Consider the following 22,492-nt stretch of genomic DNA (forward strand, 5'->3'; position numbering starts at 1 on the left):
CGCTAAACGTCCAGTAAACCTCAATGATTCGGGTCACTGTCCTGTGCAGCCATTCATAAACCCAGATTAGGGGGGTTGGGAGTGATTCCTAGGCACTCCCTCGCCCACCGCCTGGCCTGGAGGCATGAAGCCCCGGCCCCGTGCTCACTCCTGCTGCATGCGGTCGTGCGGCACGTGGGCAAGGGAGGGAGGCAAAGCAGCCCTTGCTCGCTGCCCCAGCCGCGCTGGGACCGCAGGCTGTGCTAAAAAAGGGAAGCGGCCCGCCATCCTTGGAATGAAGAGTTTCTAATCTGGGAATGCGGTGACCTTTGGCGCTGCCTGCATCACCACCTGTTATCCGCGGCAGCCAATGGCAAGGGGGCTCGCAGAGCTGATATAAAGCCCCCCGTACAACGGATCCCTTTCACCAGATTTGAGAGCAGCCAGCGCCGGGCACCGAGGGTCAGCGAACTCTGCACCAGCAGCCCGAAAACATTCCCCCCACCAGCCAGACGGAGCCGCCATGCTGCGCGTGAGATGCGTGAGAGGGGGGAGCCGGGGAGCCGAAGCCGTGCACTACATAGGCTCAATGGTGCGTGCCGCGACGTGGCGACTGGCGCTGCATGGTTCCGCGCATTAACAACGCCCCATTTGCCCAGTGGGTGCGATATCTATTGATGAAATCCGCTCCTGATCGTCCTTGACCATCCTGGGGGATAGGAGCAGCCTGGCCGGTGGCAACCCTCCTTTACTAACCACGCATGGCTGCTTATCTACCCTGCGCCACCGCGGTTCCCCTGCAAACTCTCCCCTCCCCCCCCCCCCAAACCTCGCCATTTCTCTGTTAACCACCCAGCAACTGGCCACACCACCCTGCTTCAAATGAAACACACCCAACTTGCTGCTTTTCTTCAAATTCATGCTGCCACTTTTCTGCAAACCCACACCGCCGCATTTCTGCAAACGCCCTGGAGCCTTTTTGCGATTCAGTCGCCCCGCACCCTCTGCAAACGACACCCGACAAATAATGCTCTTGCGCGCGCCCTGCTGCTTCTCTGCACACCCGCCTGATCCTGGGCAACATGCACTCCACTCGTTTCTGTGTTTTCAAGCCGTTGCTCCGCTGCAAACCCTCCCTGTCAGTTAACAGTTAAGCACGGGCTGTCCATGCACAGGTTCTGACCCAGGGGAGCTGTTCGGGCAGCACCTACTGGGATCTGGGTGTGTGGTATACCCACAGCCTGCTTGGTTTGTGTAACATGCCAATGTGCGCCTTAGAAATGTGGTTTTGGGTCCCAGCTGTGTGGTAGCATGCGGAGGGGTTGTGGTTTCTCGCCGTGGCAGTGCATTTACGAGTGGGGCGGTAACGCTTGCACTTCCTGCAGGTTTTTTTTATGCGTGAGATGTCTCCATATTTTGTGCATCTATCAGCCGGCCCGCCCCTCCCCCCGTGTCTGTTATCCCACTCCCCATGCAAGGATCGGCGTGAGAGAGCATTCCACTGCGCACCTTCTCATTTCAAGTACGGTGTTTTGGTGCCTGAATGCGAAGCCCTGGTGGCTGGCTCGCTGGTCTTAAAGCGGCAGGCCATCTCTCTGCCCCTCCCCCACCCGCTCCGGAACTCCCGCAGCGGGTGTCCCCCTCGTGTGCATGATGACCTCGGAGCTCAAAATGGCAGGGCCTTGGGAAGAGGCGGCGAAAGAAGGCGGGAAACCCCTCACAGCACCTCTGCCTCAAATGTGGGCACCGCATTTCCGCATCCCACAGGGGTGTCACCGGTGGCGCGTGCTTTTAAAAACATATTTTGCGTGCTGGCGTGTTTATGCGCTCGCTCATGTGCCTTTCAATCAATCAAAGTTTAGCCAGAAGCCTCGTTATCACACCAAGTTGACCCCCGAGCCAGGGAAGGCTGTGTGTGGTTGTTGAGCACAGGGGTGTATGGTTTATGCTGAAAACTTGTTTTACCAAAAATGTGCAGTGACTAGGGGTGTTGCTAGGTCTGGAAAAGACACGGTTGATGTTGGGACTGTCGAGACTCTGGGCTAGCTAGCCTTTTGGTTGTAGCTCCTGAGATTCTATCGGGGCTACAACCAAAAGATCACGGGCTATAGCTCCCTTAGCCCCCCCCCCACCTAGCAACGCATCTGGCTGTGACAAAATGCATGACCTTGTCAGAAAAATGCAATAGAACATTCCCACGTGTGTTCTGTGAGCCTTTGGGCGTGGGTTACTTGACCATGCCACTTCCTGCTGTTTCACTAGATCAAACAGTACTTAGGGGGAGCCTCTCAAAAGAGTGAGCATTTTGTAATATATTCAAGTGCTGCCATGAGTGACGGCAATGACAGCCAGTTCATAAGGAGAATAAAAGTGATTACTGTTGGCCTCCTACCAGAAAGGGAATCCTTTCAGAAAAAAGAAGCGTTCTCCTGGTTATGTCCACTAGTGGAAATGTAAACAATTGAAAGGGGGATCCCACAAGGGCTGAGGTGGGGGTGAAGTTTGGAGGAGGAGTCAGGGTTCCAAGGGGGCAGAGTTCAGAGGGGGCGGAGCAGGCTGTTGGACGCTGCTCAAAGGATATGTTCAAAATAATAGTTTTAAAATGGTGCCATTTCTTTCATGCTGCTTCTTTCCAGTAACTATGCTGGCAAAATATAAAAGGTGCTTGCCTTTTAAATCCAGCAATCTATAGTGTAATATTCCCTGGAAAACAAAAGATCCAAATATGAGACCTGCTTTCATGACAGTTTTGTGTGGTCTTGTGGGTAAGCGGCAACACTGGGAACACGCAACCTGGGTGAAATCCTGGTACCCAAACACTGCCTGCTGAAAAAAGTGACACTGTCCACCCACATGTATCCTTTCTTGTGCCCTGAAAAGCAGCACAGGGCCATAACCAGGGAAAATAACTGCCCCAGTCTCCAGACCTGTAAACTCCCTTGCCACATGACATTCTGGGCAAAAATTCACAACTCGCTTGCACGCTCATCTCCCCTGACCCCTGTTTAGCTTTCAGCTTTCAACAATGCTCTGCTTTATAAAAGATGGCCTGAAAAGTACACAAACCATTGTAAGGTACCAACCAAATATACTTAAGGAATTATATATGTGTGCGTACCTTACCATGCTTTCTGTACCCTCAAGTCATCTTTTATAAACATTAGGAGAAATATGGTAGGCAAAACATGTACAATTGTGAAATTCCCCCCATTTTGACTGAGACTACAAATGCTAGAATCTTTACTGGCATATTTCACTGAGCCTCGACGAAACTGGCGACTTGGTAAAGTAATCTCTCTGTGTGCGCTTGCACAGAGCAGATTAGATCACTGAGCCGCCAGGCCCAGCCTGAGGCAGGCCGGGTCCCGTGATCCAGTCAGATATCCGATGTCGGACCCGGCAAGAGCCCAGTCCATTGGCCAGTGCTGGTTATGTTCATCACCTCTGCAACAGCCAAAACGCTAGGGGTATACCTAGACTCCACTCTCTCCATTTCTCGTCAAGTGAACGCCATTGCTCCCTCTGCTGCTCTAACAACTAAGATCATTAACGCTGTTAAACCCTACCTCTCCCCCAAAAACTGCCTATCTATAGCCAGACCTACGGTGTGGGCAAAGTTAGACTATTGCGACGTCCTATTCCTAGGCACCACAGGCAAAAACATGAAGAAACTACAAACCATACAAAACAACGCACTCTGAACATCCCTCAGCATCCCCAAGAGAGAGCACATTTCCCAAGCTAGACAGGACACACAATGGTTCCCTCTGAAAGAGCGCATCCTCCTTAAAACCCTCTCCATTACACAAACCAGCCCGTCCCAAACAGCACCGTCCTACCTATAGGAATCTATTCACTGAGCCACCTCTAACAGACCTAGGTGGACCCAACACTGCAACCAACTCGCAGTCCATTCCTTCAAAAGACAAATAGCTGGAGGCTTCAGCTTTCTCGTCCTAGCTCCTAAAATCTGGAATGCATTACCACCCGCCATCAGGAAAGAGACATCCCTCATTTCATTCTGGAAGGCCCTCAAAACACAACTTTTCCACTAAACTTCACTGCCTAATGCGTACATAACTGTCACTTCTACTGTACTACACTATTGTACTGCACACCGTAGACCACTCTGTAAGCTGCTGAAATACTGCTGATATGTAAATTATGTAAATCATGTCAACTGTTTTTCTCTGTAACCATCAATACGTCTAATTTGTTGTGCTCCTAAGCAAGTATCCTGTAACAGCACAGCGATGCCCGAGGGCTGTTAGAGCTTTATGAATCCAAATAAATGTTGCATAAAATCAAATAATCTTTCTGGAAGGAAAGACTGTCCCCATGCCTTTATATTTCAAAAGTGTGTTTGCCTTTTTGACATGTGGGCGGATCTATGTGCAGGTGGGCAGTCTTGTGTGGCTATGGGCGGGGAATACATCTCAGGATTTCTGATTTTCAAATGTAGGCAGGTCTGTGCTTAGGTAAGTTCAGAGTATCCACACTGAGTAGAGATGGACCAGAAATAATATTGACACATGGCCATAAAGTAAGAGCATAAGAAAGATACACTAAAAGGAGAGGCCCTTTTATCATCTGTACATAAAGTCCATTGTCTTTAAATTAACTGGAAGCACCCTCATGACTAAGTCAAGATGGCTGCCGAAACAAGAAAGGGAAGATGCTGGTCTGCATTATAAAAGAACCTATCTTGTAGTGTGCGAAAACTCATCCCTGGATCAAAGACTGAAACACTAACAAGAACGCAAGTGCAATCCAACCATCACGTAGGCTATCCTTAGCACCAGTTCTGCTCTAAGCAGCCCAGAGCTGCATAACAGATTTCATTACATATCAGTATAACACTGACTGTGCATGCACGAGTAGTCTCGAGACAATGTCGCAGACTACCTTCTTTCACAGGCCCACACACACACACACAGCAAAAGTCCGACATCAGTCAGATCAGCTGCAGCGGCCTAGCCTGTGCTGCCGCCGGATGATGATGGGTGGATCTCGGCTCGGGGGCGTCAGCCAAGTCCTGAGGGCAGCCAGGGCCGGCGATGCCGTTTGCACAGATGGGCCAGCAACTGTCTCCAACAAGAGACACTGAAGTCGCAAAGTTAGTCACTGCGACCAGCTGTAACTTACTGAGCTCGGGCCGTCACAGGAATCCAAATTTGTGCCATTCCTGGGTCTCACCGCTCAGGCCTCCACCCGAATGGCAACTAATGATCTTTTGTAGCCAATTGGATAGAGGCATTGGCGGAGCCACAGCAACTATGGGCCAGTCGCCGGAAAACCTGTAGACTCCAAGCTCTTCCCCGGAGACGAGCATAAAACCCAGAGCCTTCAGGCTAAATCCGGAGGTCTGTTTACACACACACACAAACTCTCTCCCTCTCTCTCTCTTCCTCTTTCTCTCGCTCTCTCTCTCAGGGCATACGTGTGTTTATTGGATACAACTCTGCGAAAAAAACCAGCACCTGTTTTAAAAGCACAAATAGCTACATAAATGTCCTTAATTAAGAAGACCAGTACCATTTAATGTGCTATTCTGCCCCGCCCCCTCTAACCCCAAATAAACAGGTCCGATCGCCCCCTCCCCTGAGCAGGGATTCTTCCTCTGCATGTTTGCACATTAGTGGGCTGCCCTGTGTTTTGGTCTTCAGCACTCTTTCGCCCTAGCTTGCATAGTCAACGGTGAAGGATCATGGGAGTTGTATATCAAAATATCTGGCCCATACAATGATTATTCGTGCTGGATATTTGCACCCACTAACTCACCCCCCTTTTTCGGATCCACCAAAGCCTTAATGGCCACATAAATGGCAGCGGAGCACTACATGAATCCTCTTAACGTAATGAAATTAGATGTGGTGTCCACCCCTCTTAACTGCGGCCTACAGAGAGGGTCAACCCAGGGGAATGCCCAGATGACCCACTTGCAACTGGCAAGACTTGGCGTTGTTATTATTTGTAATTCTTTCTATAGAAAAAGTGGGCACAAGCCGGGCTTACAAAGCACATGCATCTCTGGCCCTTCCCCATCCCACTGCAAATAATGATTTGCAACACCACAACATGTCCACTCTAATACACAGTATATCACCTTGTGTGTGCCACTGCCAAAGAGCTCATAGTCATTGTGAGCACAAGTAACACAAAAAAACAATGAATATCATTATGAAAACAGAATTGATGAATTGCAGACAAAGGAGAAGGTCAGTAGTGGCACATGACTTGTTAACATGTGTGTCTCCCACCAACACTCTCGAGCAGGTCTTCAAACATTAACCGCAAACACACAATTATTAATATTCAAGAGTATTTGGTATAAATGTGGGTGACCCCTGAGATTGGACCCAAGAGTGGGGGGGAGGGGGGTCAACCCCTGAGAGTTTACAGGTGTGATAAATATTCGCTGTCTATTTGTGGTCATTGGACCAAAAGGAAAATTGACAGGCAAAATGGAAACGGCCTCAAGTCAAGAGACCCTACATGGTTAAAAATTGAGATTCGATGAGCAGGATCTAAAACCAGGCACCTGGGTGTCGGGCATCACCCTGTAGGCAGGAGCTACTGCAGGGGAACCAGGAGCTACCAGAGATGCTCCTTTAACATTGTGTCCATTTTGTAGGAACCATTGTGTTTAAATGTGTATTAGATGTGTTCTAATTCTTCTTTATTAACATTCTTAAATACTCAAAGTTAATGTCACATTTGCATGTTTGGAAAGCACTAGTTGCCCATAGGAGCCAAACTTAGCTCCTGGGAGATGTTGGTTTCAAGCTAAGTAGGCTCTACAATGCCAGAAGCAGAAGCTAACTATAACATTGAGCTCCACTCAATTTCGAACCCTGTGCCAGCTCGATTCATGGAATCTTTTTTCCCGGTTCAAAGTGACTTTGCACTGCTGAAAAGTGACATTGCACTGTCGACACAAACCCTGATTCATGGAACTGTGCAAAGTGTATTTTTGCAGTGCAAAGCCAGTGCAGTCATTTTTGCAGTACAACATGACTGCACCGACGTTGCACTGCAAAAATACACTTTGCACAGTTCCACGAATCAAGGTTTGTGTCAGAAGTGCAATGTCACTTTTCAGCAGTGCAAAGTCACTTTGAACCGGGCAAAAAAATTCCATGTATCCGGCCCTAAACAACTAGCTCCAAGATGCACTTGCAATCTTCTCCAGAACTAGGGGCTGGTATTTGCAAAAACAAAATTGGTCTTATGTTTTGCCTTAGAAAAACCTATTTGGCCCCAGGATGTTTAGCGGGGGAATGCTTCAGTTCTTGTTGAATTGATCATGTTTTTTTATCATCGTGCATTATAGTGACTGAATCATAGCGGGGCAGCTTGCTAAATGTAGTTTGCAGAGCTTGTGAGTGAAAGGAGTCTGACGGGCCTGCTCTCAGTAATCCCCGCCCATTAATGCAACTTTACAATGCATGTCATTGTTTTTATTTCATTTATGGGGCTTCTAGCGCAAAAACTGCACACACCTGCAGGCCGATTCATGGAATAATTAGCGCGGCGCAAGTGGGCAAAAACGTGCGAATCGCAGTGGAATAGCGAAAATCGCAGTGCAATTGCGAAAATCGCACGAAAAGCAGCGCACGTCGATTCATGGAAGGCCGTGCGCGAGAAAACCAGCGGATGTGCAAAAAAAAGTGCGCGGCGCACGTTGGCGCACAGGCCATCTAACAGCGTGCGCCAGGTCCCTGCGAAAATCGCACAGGCCACAGCGAAAATCGCACATAGCGCGGCGCACGCAACAAAAGTAGGCGGAACACGGGCGTAACACTCGGAATGGGGAACAACTTGCCAAAACGTGGGCGACACGGGGGAAGTACAGGGCACAAGTGCGCGGAACGCCCACACGCTCGCCTACAACACGTATTCATGGAATAGAATAGGGGAAAAAAGCGCACGCTCAAACCAGCGCACAGGCACAAACACGACCGCCACAAGAAAGCAGGCGGTAGCGTCTCTGCGGCTGTAAGAAATGTGCGCCAAAAGGTGCGCCAACAAATCGCACCTATATACTGCCATGATGAATGTCCCATACTGTGGCCCTCCAGGAAAAATGACGTGCAAAGGGGTACCCACAAACACGGACACCCGCTGACAAAAAATACGTGTGCGTGTATACCGGGGTGCGCGGGAAGTCTAACACGCGATTTCAGCAGGGTACGTGCATCACAGGGGTTCACGTGAAGTTTCACACGCGATCGGGTCTGGGGGAGCGGGCTACGTGTATATCAGGGGTTCGCGTGAAGTTCCACACGCGAACAGCCTGGGCGCGTGTATTTCAGGGGTGCGCGGGAAGTTCCACACGCGAACAGCCTGGGCGCGTGTATTTCAGGGGTGCGCGGGAAGTCCCACACGCGAATAGCCTGGGCGCGTGTATTTCAGGGGTGCGCGGGAAGTTCCACACGCGAATAGCCTGGGTGCGTGTATTTCAGGGGTGCGCGGGAAGTTCCACACGCGAATAGCCTAGGCGCGTGTATTTCAGGGGTGCGGGGGAAGTTCCACACGCGAATAGCCTGGGGGCGCGTGTATTTCAGGGGTGCGCGGGAAGTTCCACACGCGAACAGCCTGGGCGCGTGTATTTCAGGGGTGCGCGGGAAGTTCCACACGCGAACAGCCTGGGCGCGTGTATTTCAGGGGTGCGCGGGAAGTCCCACACGCGAATAGCCTGGGCGCGTGTATTTCAGGGGTGCGCGGGAAGTTCCACACGCGAATAGCCTGGGTGCGTGTATTTCAGGGGTGCGCGGGAAGTTCCACACGCGAATAGCCTAGGCGCGTGTATTTCAGGGGTGCGGGGGAAGTTCCACACGCGAATAGCCTGGGGGCGCGTGTATTTCAGGGGTGCGCGGGAAGTTCCACACGCGAACAGCCTGGGCGCGTGTATTTCAGGGGTGCGCGGGAAGTTCCACACGCGAATAGCCTGGGCGCGTGTATTTCAGGGGTGCGCGGGAAGTTCCACACGCGAATAGCCTGGGTGCGTGTATTTCAGGGGTGCGCGGGAAGTTCCACACGCGAATAGCCTAGGCGCGTGTATTCCAGGGGTGCGGGGGAAGTTCCACACGCGAATAGCCTGGGGGCGCGTGTATTTCAGGGGTGCGCGGGAAGTTCCACACGCGAACAGCCTGGGCGCGTGTATTTCAGGGGTGCGCGGGAAGTTCCACACGCGAACAGCCTGGGCGCGTGTATTTCAGGGGTGCGCGGGAAGTTCCACACGCGAATAGCCTGGGCGCGTGTATTTCAGGGGTGCGCGTGAAGTTCCACACGTGAATAGCCTGGGCGCGTGTATTTCAGGGGTGCGCGGGAAGTTCCACACGCGAATAGCCTGGGCGCGTGTATTTCAGGGGTGCGCGGGAAGTTCCACACGCGAATAGCCTGGGCGCGTGTATTCCAGGGGTGCGCGGGAAGTTCCACACGCGAATAGCCTGGGCGCGTGTATATCAGGGGTGCGCGTGAAGTTCCACATGTGATTTGACAGTGTGGGTCCTCCCAGGTGTACCCTGTACACCCTCCACGGCCCCTGCAGGCAGCCCACACCACAGGGGACTACCCTGCATCCCTGGTCATGTCCCGCAGGCAGCCCACCCACCATGGGCATGCCCCCCAGCAAAGGCACATGTCTCCTTGAACTAATGAACACCAACTCATGTCCCCTTGCACCCCCACCCCCCAGCACTGTGGGGCACCTGCCAGCAGGCCCCCACCCATGTCCAACTCATGTCCCCCACCACCCCCACCCCCCAGCACTGTGGGGCACCTGCCAGCAGGCCCCCACCCATGTCCAACTCATGTCTCCCACCACCCCCACCCCCCAGCCACCAGGGTCAGCCTCCACCAGGCCCCCACTCATGTCTCCCACCACCCCCAGCCACCAGGGGCACCCTCCACCAGGCCCCCACTCATGTCACCCACCACCCCCACACCCCAGCAGTGCAGGGTCACCCTCCACCAGGCCCCCACTCATGTCTCCCACCACCCCCAAACCCCAGCCACCAGGGGCACCCTCCACCAGGCCCCCACTCATGTCACCCACCACCCCCACACCCCAGCAGTGCAGGGGCACCCTCCACCAGGCCCCCACTCATGTCACCCACCACCCCCACACCCCAGCAGTGCAGGGTCACCCTCCACCAGGCCCCCACTCATGTCTACCACCACCCCCACACCCCAGCAGTGCAGGGGCACCCTCCACCAGGCCCCCACTCATGTCACCCACCACCCCCACACCCCAGCAGTGCAGGGTCACCCTCCACCAGGCCCCCACTCATGTCCCCCACCACCCCCACCCCCCAGCACTGTGGGGCACCTGCCAGCAGGCCCCCACCCATGTCCAACTCATGTCTCCCACCACCCCCACCCCCCAGCCACCAGGGTCAGCCTCCACCAGGCCCCCACTCATGTCTCCCACCACCCCCAGCCACCAGGGGCACCCTCCACCAGGCCCCCACTCATGTCACCCACCACCCCCACACCCCAGCAGTGCAGGGTCACCCTCCACCAGGCCCCCACTCATGTCACCCACCACCCCCACACCCCAGCAGTGCAGGGTCACCCTCCACCAGGCCCCCACTCATGTCTACCACCACCCCCAGCCACCAGGGGCACCCTCCACCAGGCCCCCACTCATGTCACCCACCACCCCCAGCCACCAGGGGCACCCTCCACCAGGCCCCCACTCATGTCACCCACCACCCCCACACCCCAGCAGTGCAGGGTCACCCTCCACCAGGCCCCCACTCATGTCACCCACCACCCCCACACCCCAGCAGTGCAGGGTCACCCTCCACCAGGCCCCCACTCATGTCTCCCACCACCCCCAAACCCCAGCCACCAGGGGCACCCTCCACCAGGCCCCCACTCATGTCTACCACCACCCCCACCCCCCAGCCACCAGGGGCACCCTCCACCAGGCCCCCACTCATGTCACCCCCCACCCCCCAGCCACCAGGGGCACCCTCCACCAGGCCCCCACTCATGTCACCCACCACCCCCACACCCCAGCAGTGCAGGGTCACCCTCCACCAGGCCCCCACTCATGTCACCCACCACCCCCACACCCCAGCAGTGCAGGGTCACCCTCCACCAGGCCCCCACTCATGTCTCCCACCACCCCCAAACCCCAGCCACCAGGGGCACCCTCCACCAGGCCCCCACTCATGTCACCCACCACCCCCACACCCCAGCAGTGCAGGGTCACCCTCCACCAGGCCCCCACTCATGTCACCCACCACCCCCACACCCCAGCAGTGCAGGGTCACCCTCCACCAGGCCCCCACTCATGTCACCCACCACCCCCACACCCCAGCAGTGCAGGGGCACCCTCCACCAGGCCCCCACTCATGTCACCCACCACCCCCACACCCCAGCAGTGCAGGGTCACCCTCCACCAGGCCCCCACTCATGTCTACCACCACCCCCACACCCCAGCAGTGCAGGGGCACCCTCCACCAGGCCCCCACTCATGTCACCCACCACCCCCACACCCCAGCAGTGCAGGGTCACCCTCCACCAGGCCCCCACTCATGTCCCCCACCACCCCCACCCCCCAGCACTGTGGGGCACCTGCCAGCAGGCCCCCACCCATGTCCAATCCATGCCCCCCTGCACCTGGGTCCCAACATTCCCCAATCATGTCCGTAATGCCCATCCTCCCCTGCCAAAAGGCCCAACCAACTATCACACCCACCCACATATCAAAGGCAATTACATGTTACACCCCCAATTTAAATAATGCAATTTAACACATGTCTGTCACACACAATGGCTGCAAGTGAATGACAAAACACCCAACATGACATGCCTGAAAGCAATGAGATGATACGACACATTGAAGATTAAAAAAATAATATGTATTTAACAGCAAGTAGAATGGAAATGAAATAAGAAAAAACACAAAGCAAATCAAACAAAACAAGATGAATGTCCAAGAAAATAATCTGAAAAATTAAAATAAGCCAATGAAGAAGATCATCCTGGGTCCATGAGCCCTACCAAATTAAACCTAACTGACTACTAACTAAAAAGTGAACTATATACAAAAAAGTGGTGCATTGTCCAATCGCAACCAAAAAAAAATCAAAAAAACAAAGGAAACCTAACCCTAACTATACAACTATATACAAAGGCAGCGGGCTATTCGGACGGCTCACTGGTTGTTGTCATCGGCCAGGGCATCATCGAACTCCTGGTCAATGGCTTGGAGGCGGGCATGTTCCCTGGCCCCGAGGTCCCGCAGGGATAACGCAGTGTCAAGCTCAAACTCCCTGCGAAGACCCTCGAGGCACTCAGCCCGCCTCAGCGCCCTCCGCATGGAGTCCTCCGCCCTGACCATCGTGAGCCGTTCCTCCTCTGCCCGCTGCCGCTCCGCACCTATCCGCTGGCCAAACTCCTCCCACACGGAACACACCACCATCCCAGGGTTGCCCTGCCCTCCGGCCGATGCCTGCCCCTCTGATCTTGATGGCCCCGAGCCATGATGCCTCCCACGTCGAGCCCGCTGCTGCCTCCGACGCCACTGCCTCTGCCAGCACGACGGCATCCAGGCTGATGGAAACCACCGACGCCGTCGTGCACGTGCCCTGCCCGATGATGCCGTCACATCTTCCATCTGCTGGGGTCCACTTGCTGTGTTGTCCACCCCTGCTGGACCTCCGACTCCCAACTGTGGCAGGGATGGGATCCCCACCGAGCTGGCTGCATTGGTCGGGGCAGGTCCACAGGGGGCCCTGGTGGCATCTGGGCCGGAAGACGGCAAGGAGAACGACCGGTGGATAGCCTGCACAGAGGAGGAGAGGGCCGTCAGATTGGCCAACACATGCAGGAAACCCCCGAACATGGCCGATCCCAATTGGGCCACGTCGGCACGGTGCACTTCGTGATGACGTGCGTGCTCCTCCCGGGAAGCACGCACGTCATCACGAATCACAGCCGTGCGCATCGCGACCCCAATCAGGACCTTCTCCACGCGGCCAGGGGTTACACCACGTCCGCAGGTGGAGGGGAGTCAGGTGACATGGACATCCCCTCTACCTGCGGACGGGCCTGGGACGGGGCATCCCTGCTGGTGCATGGTGGTGCACTCACAGGGTCAGGGACAGTGACATGCACAGGCCCCTCCACGGTGACCTGTGCTGCCTCCTGCCCCTGGCCCTGGACTGCACCACTTGCACCAGCAGGGATGCTCCCACCAGGCCCCATGTGTGCACCAGTGTCGGCCTCCTCCTCCTCTGTGCAAACCACCAACCTGGATGGCTCCTCACCGTCTCCCGCCGTAGCAGGCCCCTGTGGGGGCTCACCCACCCCTTCCGCTGCAGCCGTGGGGGCATCCCCGCCGCCTTGCTCCACAGCGCCGTCTCCGCCCTCTTCTTCACTAGCCGCTGCGTAGAGGGAGACAAAGGACACAAGCATCAGGCTACTGTACAATGGTCCCCTAGACAGGAAGCAATAGCAGATGAGCACCACTGTCAAAGTACACTTCCATCATGTCCCTCCACAACACATGGGTCAGTCCAGGCAAAACACACACAGTAACAGGCATGGTGCATGCCATGGACATTTCCATGCATGTCCAATGGACTCTAGAAACATTCAATGATATGTAACTCACATGCATCATGGCTCATGCATATCACATGCACACACTTCACCTCAGTCACATCCATCTGGCCCCAAACACACCGAACACAGGCGAAACAAGGGTAAGTTGGGTGCGCCACTGAATCTGTGCATTGTCACACACATGTGTCATGCATCCATGGCATGCACAAGTCACAGACACGCAGGTCAGGCACACAGACATGGCTACCATATATGTACCTGGCATCAGCACCCATCCTTCACCCCCATCCATGTCCAGGTACAGAGACTGGCATGCTCTCATGTCCAAAATCTGCATAGGGCTCCCCATGCCGCATTTCAACACATGCAACAACCATGTGGGTCACACATCACTGGTCGCACATGCATTACCATGATGTCCCTGCACACATACATGCATACATGGCCCATGGCACACATACAGGCAAGTATCATAGAACCAGCACACCGCAACATGCCCTGTCTCACACAGTAATGCTTGGACACATACCGCTCAACTCCAGACGGGCCTCCCTCTCAAGGACCTGGGCGTGGAGCGCTGGGCGTACGCGTTCCAGGACCCTCTTCTGGATGGAACTCATGCGGCCCCGGCCCCCCTCCACGAGGCGCCGGGCCTTCACAAGGGTCCTGGCCCTCAAGTCCTCCCAGCGCTTCTTGATCTTCTGGACGTTGCGGGTTGCCACCCCCTCCGCGTTGATGGCAACCACACAGTCGGCCCAGATCCTCTCCCGTCCTTCCTTGCTGGCGCGGGACGATCCAAAGAGGGCATCATACTGCCCCAGGACATGCTCCACCAGGACACCAACTTCGGTGGCAGTGAAGCTGGTGCCCCTCTGCCCCTCTGGCCTGGGGTTGCCACTGGTGCCAGATGTGGAAGTGCCCGACATGGCAACCCCAGAGGCAGGTGTGGGTGGGCAACTGGGTCCTGGGGCTGGGCTGTGGAGCGATGTAATCCCAGTTGGGAGTCTTCAGTTCCAGCAGGGGGGGACACAGCAACTGGACCCCTGCAGATGGCTGATGTGCAGGCACCAAATGGCAGGGCACGGTGGCAGCAGGCAGGCAGGCAGGCAGCAGCAGATAGCACGTGGGAGGCTGCTCGGGGCACTGGGGGGCAGTAACTCGGCCTTCTGGGCAGGTGCGTGGTGTTCCGTGTGTTTTCGGGTGGCCAGCTTGATACGGAGTGATTTGGCACGTGAAAATCCTGCACGTCAGCGTGAAATCCGAGGAAAGGCCCTTAGCGCGTAAGCGCGTCAGCACGCATACGCGATTCTATTGGACCAGAGTCCCTCAGCGCGTAAGCGCGTCTGACGTGACCCGCACGGGCGTTCCCCACTCAGCACGTGATGACGGAACACACGTGGAAATACTGCACGTCAGAGTGTCATCGCGTGATTGGCCTATGTACGTGTATTTAATGGGTGCGCGGCCACTTACACACGCAAGTACGTCAGCGAACCTGTATCCCGTGGTGCGTGTGAATTTCCACACGCTATTGGACTGGGAACTGGATTCCAGGGGTGCGCGGGTCACACGCTGTATCCCGTGGTGCGTGTGAATTTCCACACGCTATTGGACTGGGAACTGGATTCCAGGGGTGCGCGGGTCACACGCTGTATCCCGTGGTGCGTGTGAATTTCCACACGCTATTGGACTGGGAACTGGATTCCAGGGGTGCGCGGGTCACACGCTGTATCCCGTGGTGCGTGTGAATTTCCACACGCTATTGGACTGGGAACTGGATTCCAGGGGTGCGCGGGTCACACGCTGTATCCCGTGGTGCGTGTGAATTTCCACACGCTATTGGACTGGGAACTGGATTCCAGGGGTGCGCGGGTCACACGCTGTATCCCGTGGTGCGTGTGAATTTCCACACGCTATTGGACTGGGAACTGGATTCCAGGGGTGCGCGGGTCACACGCTGTATCCCGTGGTGCGTGTGAATTTCCACACGCTATTGGACTGGGAACTGGATTCCAGGGGTGCGCGGGTCACACGCTGTATCCCGTGGTGCGTGTGAATTTCCACACGCTATTGGACTGGGAACTGGATTCCAGGGGTGCGCGGGTCACACGCTCGCCTAGAACACGCGCAAAGCATAAAATTGCGGACTTTAACAATTACAAGCTCAGACGCCAGGATGAACATACCGTTCCTAGCAGCAGTGGCAGTGGGCTACCAAAGGAGGAGGAGGAGGATAGTCAGGGCCAGAATATTCACACCCAGAACCAGCCTTTTCGGGATGCCTGATGACCAGGTGTATGGGAGGTACAGGTTTCCACCACACATCATACTGGACCTGGTGAGTGAGTGGGAGGATGACCTCACATCACCCACCCTGTGCTCCCAAGCACTCAGCCCCCTGGAGAAGGTCCTCAATGTACTGCACTTCTTAGCCACTGGATCATTTCAGCGGACAAGTGCCATAGTGGGTGGGGTGTCACAGGCCACCCAGTCACGCTGCCTACACCAGGTCTTGAACATCATGACTGCACGCCCATCAGTCCGCAGGCACATATACCTGCCCAGAACACCTGCAGAAAGGCATGCTGCCGCCCTGGATTTTTACGCAGTGGCACGATTCCCCAAAGTGCTAGGTGCCATCGACTGCACCCATGTGGCTCTACGTCCCCCCAGGGCATCTGAGCACATCTATAGGAACCGCAAGCACTGGCATTCCATCAACGTGCAGGTAGCATGTAATGCCAAGGGAATCATCACCTCAGTATATGCCAACTATCCCGGCTCCACCCACGACAGCTTCATTTACCGAATGTCCACCCTAAGCCGGGACCTAGAAGCTGGGCGGCATGGCGATACATGGCTGCTTGGTGAGTATGTATGCCACTGCACATGCATGCATGTTGGATACTGAGCAAGGTCACAACCTCACCAATGATACCAATCCCCACCTCCACAGGGGACAGTGCCTACCCTCTCAGCCCCCACATGATGACGCCAATTCGGAACCCCACCACGCCACCCCAGGTAAGATATAACACAGCCCACATTACAACCAGGGGCATAGTGGAGCGCACATTCGGAGTGCTAAAGTCACGCTTTCGCTCCCTTGACCGTTCTGGCGGGCAGCTGTTATACGCTCCCCCAGTAGTGTGCAGGATCATAGTGGCAGCATGTGTCCTGCACAACGTTGCAACACGCCGGGGCCTGGCCGTGGACATGGTGGTGGCCCCACATCCCCAACCACATGCACAGCCGCTGCGCATGGGAGGGGAAAGGGCACGGGGGGAGGCAGCCCGTACACAGCTAGTGGCTAATTACTTCACATAGAAATCACACCCCTGTGGAGTGCACACTGCCCTGGCACATTCCATCTGACAATCAATGAAGACTCAACCTGACACTGATCATGAATGTCTGGAGAATGAACCGGGAATACCATGTCAGCCTGAGATTGTTCACCTGGAAGTGTCACAATGTGTGCATCCCTACCCACACAGACACCACCAATGCAGTTTTGTGAAGTTACACATTCAAGCAGCTAAAATGAATACCCACTTGCAAAATGCAACAAGAGGACAGTGCCATGTCAGCCAACCCAACACCAGCACTGCCACACGACACACCGTGCCATGTCATGCTAATTGCAGGTAAACAAAGTAATCCCCACAACATGACATCACTCTCACTATGTACAGTGGCACTATTAGAAACCTGCAACACCTGATATGCTCACAGCAATGCCGGACCAACAACATACTTGAGCACGTAGTACCATTAACATGACATCACAAATGTTACATATTAGTAGTCTCACCACCTGGAAATGCCTGCACTCCCACCACTACCAACTGTGCAGTGTTGGCGCCATGTAGAGTTGTAGGTGCACTGCTGCCAACATGGTCCCCATCTCCAGACTAGAGGTCCTTGTGTGGACTTGAGGAAGGGACCTGCAAATTGGGAGGTAGACACAGAAGAAGAGTTACACATCAATGCAACATGCAGTGTACAACACAACAGCAATATGCACTATGAATGTATACACAGTATTGACTACAGACTGGCCACACAGCTCATGGGAGTCCAACGTCACTGTGTAATTCACTGTCACTTGGGCACACCCTTTGCAAGCCCATGGAAACGGGAAGCAGGAGGGGTGTGTGTGACTCAAACCCAAGCATCTGAACCAAATACATTACAAGCCTGCATGTGCCCAGCCACAATGCAGCGTATGCCCACAGGAACAACGGAAGCCAACAGATCGAAGCCAACAGATCGAAGCCAACAGATCGAAGCCAACACATCGAAGCCAACACATCGGAGCCAACACATCGAAGCCAACACATCGAAGCCAACAGATCGGAGCCAACACATCGGAGCCAACACATCGAAGCCAACACATCGAAGCCAACAGATCGGAGCCAACAGATCGGAGCCAACAGATCGAAGCCAACAGATCGTCCCAAAAGAAATTGGGAATAAAAGAAATCAAAATAAAAATAAAAAAAAGAAACAATCAAAAATGGCCATTGATGGGCCCCGGGGGGTTGGGGAGGCCACCCAGGAGGTCCGAGGACAGGATGCACACCAGAACCCACCTGCGTGGATCCTGGGAAGATAAAACACCTCCATGGGCTCATGGCCCACACGGCTACCCTATTGTGGGAGTATCACTGCTGTCGCTATTATCACCCTGTGCAGCTGCATCCGGAGGTGGTTGCACTATGGGAGGCAGCCCACGCAAGGCCCTAGTCTGCTCCTCCATGGCTGCAAGCATGCGGGTGTGGTAGGTCTGGTTCTGGAGGATGAGTGTGCGGAGGTCCCCATGCAACAACTCACGGGATGCCCGGACCTCCGCCCTCGTTGCCTGCATCTCAGCTGAGAGCGTACGGGTGAGACGCTCCAGCTGCTGTTCTGTCCTTTGGTGTGTTGAAGCCTCAAGCTCAACAAGAGTCGTCCTGAGGTGTAGGAGCTCCTGCCTCAGGGCTTCCCTGTGGCCCTGGGACTCAATGGAGATGGCCTCCTGCAGAGTCGCCAGTGCCGCCCGCCTGTCCCTGTTGGACCCCAACATGTCCTCCCTGTGTGACTGGCAGATGGAGTCGGTTGCCTGCTCTAGTCGCTCCATCAGCCTTTCTGGGGGGACAATGGAAGTGGCCACCCTATCCATGGCCTGAGCCATCATCTCGGATGATGCAGCCTGTTGGGTAGCCATACCGTAAATGGATTGCTCCCATGCGGTATTGCCGGGTGGCGTACGGCCACCACGTCGGCGGCCACCACACCTGTCTGGGGCAAGGCGAACTGCGCCTTGCTGTGCCGGCACTGCCTGAGGCTGCAGGACTGCATTCCCCCTCTGATCTGCTGGCCCAGGAACAGGATCAGATGTCGCGGAGTGTGACCCTGCATCCGTAACCACCTAAGGCGTAGCTGCCAACACTGACATCCCCATGGAGGGTACTGACCCTGGTGCAGGTGGGTGAGACAGAACAGAATCCCTCCCTGGAACACTCACCTGCGACGGCACGTAGGTCTCATCCGAATCAACACCTGAGTACAGCTCGGGGGAGGTGCAGCCAGAGACACCCCTTGAGAGCACGACCTGCAGCACTTGTGGGTTCTCCCCCACCACCACACCACGTCCCTCACTGGTGGTTGGTCGGCCCTGGGACACCTCCTGGGTCTGCACCATCTCCACAACCCCAGCAGTATCAGGTGCGTCTTCCCCTGCAAAGACATGAAAACAAAGAAATGGAAACAGGCATTAGCACCATGGCACACATTGAGGGCTGAGAAGCAAGAGAACCAGTACTTGATTGACACATGTCCCACATGACTAAAACCCTCCCATGCATGCACCCCCACTGCGTATGAAGTGCAGGCAAATGGCACACACTGATGACACCAAGATGGAAGATGAACAAATTTACTGCATGCTGCCTGGCAGTGGCATCACACATTGGCCTGTGATTGGCAGGTGAGACACACATGCCATCACACAGATGGCATGTACCATTGCTATTGAGTGAAGATGGAGAGGAGGGCAGCACCTATTCATTCAGTCCATTTCCCGCATGTAATAGCTTTTCTAATTCTAACAGGTCAGATTTTTCACCTGGAGCTGCCAGTCTGAAATGGTCAAATTGCACAGGGACATGTGTGTACAAATGATATCCAGGTAACAAAGTCACTCCACTTTACCATACCCATGTCAGACATGTGACTAGTGGACAGCGACATGCCTAGTGAAAGTGGTGGAATGCAAACAAACAGACTGAATGAACAGTGAAAAAGAAGCAAATATGTTGTGTCAAGGTGACACTTCAAGGGCAACTGGCGTGCAGTTGTGCTAGATGTCTACTGTTGGCAGAAGGGATACTGCTATGGCCAAATGCAGCTGCGCAGGAAGGATTGCATGAAGCACATGGCTGACCCATACGACTCAGGCGCACACACTCTCACCTGGCACCCGAACAGAAGCCCTCACACACACACCATGCACATGGATGACACACACATGCATGTGCACTCACCGGACAATGCCTCGTAATCAGCCAGATCTCCCACGCCTTGGATCTGTTCCTCCGTGACGTAGGTCCCAGCGACTGACTCATGTGGAGTGAGTTCCATGTCTACTACTGGAGACCCACCTCCAGTCACTAGAGTTGCGGCATGACTTGAGGCCAGCTTACTCTTTGCCCTGCGCTTTAGGTCATTCCAGCGCTTATAGCAATCATTGGCTGTGCGCCTCACGATTCCAAGGGCACTTACGATGTCCGCAACGGTCTGCCAGTGTGCCTGGCGTTGTGCAGGTGTGGTCTTGGATCCTGCAACAATGACCATCTCGTTGTCATGTCCGGACACATACTCGACAAGTGCATTCAGTTCGTCATCCGTGAAGCTGGGCTTCCTGGACGGGCCGGACTGTGTAGCCGTGTCTGGGGCATCAGCCTGTGCCGGACGAGCACTCTTCCTCTTCCGCTTGGAAGGTGGTGGTGATCCTGAGTGTCCTGCGCCGCTCTGGACACTAGGGGCAGGAGCCCTGGTGGACTCTGTATCAGGAGTGTGGGATTGCACACTCAGCATGGGAGTTGGTGCAGGCATTGGCTCTAGTGTGATGGTGTCAGGGGGAATGTCAGCAGCATGGACTAGGACCAACACTGTCCTGGCTGGGTGTGTGAGGGCTGGGGTGGATGGAGCCGCAGCTGCCCCTGCAGCCTCTCCGCCCTGCCTCCTTGGTGCAGCAGATGACCTTGCTGCCCCAGATCCACGTGGCATGATGGCATCAACGTGCACCAGCGCACGTGTCGTAGCCCTGCTGACCTGGAAGTCAGCCATGGAGTCAGCCAGGTCTGGTGCCACAATGGGCTGGTCCAACAAGGGCTGAGCATGGATGGTGTCAGCCACTTCAGCCTCAACGGGAGGGGGGGAGGGGGGGGATGATGGGTGCCCTTGACTGGTCCTCCACACATGGGGGGACAGGCTCACCCTGCAAGTTACGACCACGTCCCCTACCGGATCCACCACGGCCACCACTTGTGGCTCTTCCACCTTTGCCACCCTTACGGAATCCTCGCCTCCCAGCCATGGCACTGATGTTAATGTGCGTATGGGAGTGGATGTAGACTATTGTCCTGGGCAATTGGGGGTCAAAGGGGTTGGGTACCAGATGGTAATTGTACCCTAGTGCTCTAGCAAGGCTGAATGTAACCCCTAGGGAAAGATGACGGGTCACGCAACGCACAGGAGGCCCAAAAAAGGGAGATGACGTGCACGCAACCCCTCCTAGACCACGTGTGCAGAAAGAAAAACCTGCACTACGCTGTGGCACCCAGAAACACAAGAATGAACGTATGCGTGTCACACGCAGCCTAGAATGACCTCTGAAGGGGTAGGCTACACACAGGGCAAGCACAGATGTTAGATACGTGCGTGACTCACCGTCTGCCTGGTAAACGAGCGTGTAAAAGGAGCACGTTTGGTTGGCAACACCCCCGCCAAAAGAAGATTTGTACGCTGTCTGAGGAGACAGGACAACAGTAGAAGGGAACACTGTTTGAGGGAACAGGCCCAGGTAAACCAGTAAAAGAGAAAAAAGAGAAAAAGCTGTCAGAGGTAACAGGGAATACGAACTAGAAACGCCGTGAAGTAAATCGCGTGTGAAACGACAAGAAGTACAGAATTCACCCACTCGCTCTCCACGAAAAGCACGTACAAGGAAAACGTGTTCTACACGTACCTTTTATACAGGCCCACACGTCCAGCGTCACTTACGCGGCGTGTACGCGCTAGGGCCATTTCCACCTATTACATGCTTTGTCACTTCTGCGTGTAGGGCTATTTCCACCAATTACACGCTTTGTCACTTCTGCGTGTAGGGCCATTTCCACCAATCACACGCTTTGTCACTTCTGCGTGTAGGGCCATTTCCACCAATCACACGCGATTACACTCTGACGTGCAGTCTTTCCACGTGTGCTCTGTCATCACGTGCTGTGTGGGAAACACCTGTGCGGGTCACGTCACAGAAGCGCTTACGCGCTGAGGGCCTTTCCTCAGTTTTCACGCTGACGTGCAGGATTTTCACGTGCAAAATCACTCCGTACCAAGCTGGCCACGCGTACGCACACGGAATACCACGCTCCTGCCCGGAAGGCCGAACTACTGCCCCCCAGAGCCCGAGCACGCTCCCACCTGCTGCTGCCTGACTGCCCCTGCACTGCTGGGGGGTGGGGGTGATAGGGGACATGAGTGGGGGCCTGGTGGAGGCTGCCCCTGCACTGCTGGGGGGTGGGGGTGGTGGGAGACATGAGTGGGGGCCTGGTGGAGGCTGCCCCTGGTGGCTGGGGGGTGGGGGTGCAGGGGGACATGAGCAGGTGTGCAGGGTAGTCCCCTGTTTTGTGGGCTGCCTGCAGGGGAGCGTGGAGGGTGTACA

At 55.0% G+C, this 22,492-nt stretch overlaps 1 protein-coding gene across 1 annotated transcript in view; it reads left to right on the top strand.

The window, feature by feature from the left end:
- The first annotated feature begins 391 nt into the window (after nucleotides 1–391).
- The window catches only part of GATM (glycine amidinotransferase), a 68,804-nt gene continuing 46,703 nt past the window's right edge, over nucleotides 392–22,492 (top strand). The window contains exon 1 of the mRNA XM_069624976.1: nucleotides 392–571. Within this exon, the coding sequence (XP_069481077.1) occupies nucleotides 503–571 (69 nt within the window). The 5' untranslated portion in view covers nucleotides 392–502. The remainder of the gene's footprint in view (nucleotides 572–22,492) is intronic.

The sequence above is a fragment of the Ambystoma mexicanum genome, chromosome 11 (assembly GCF_040938575.1).
Source record: "Ambystoma mexicanum isolate Mex_15411 chromosome 11, UKY_AmexF1_1, whole genome shotgun sequence".
Classification (NCBI taxonomy): Eukaryota; Metazoa; Chordata; class Amphibia; order Caudata; family Ambystomatidae; genus Ambystoma; species Ambystoma mexicanum.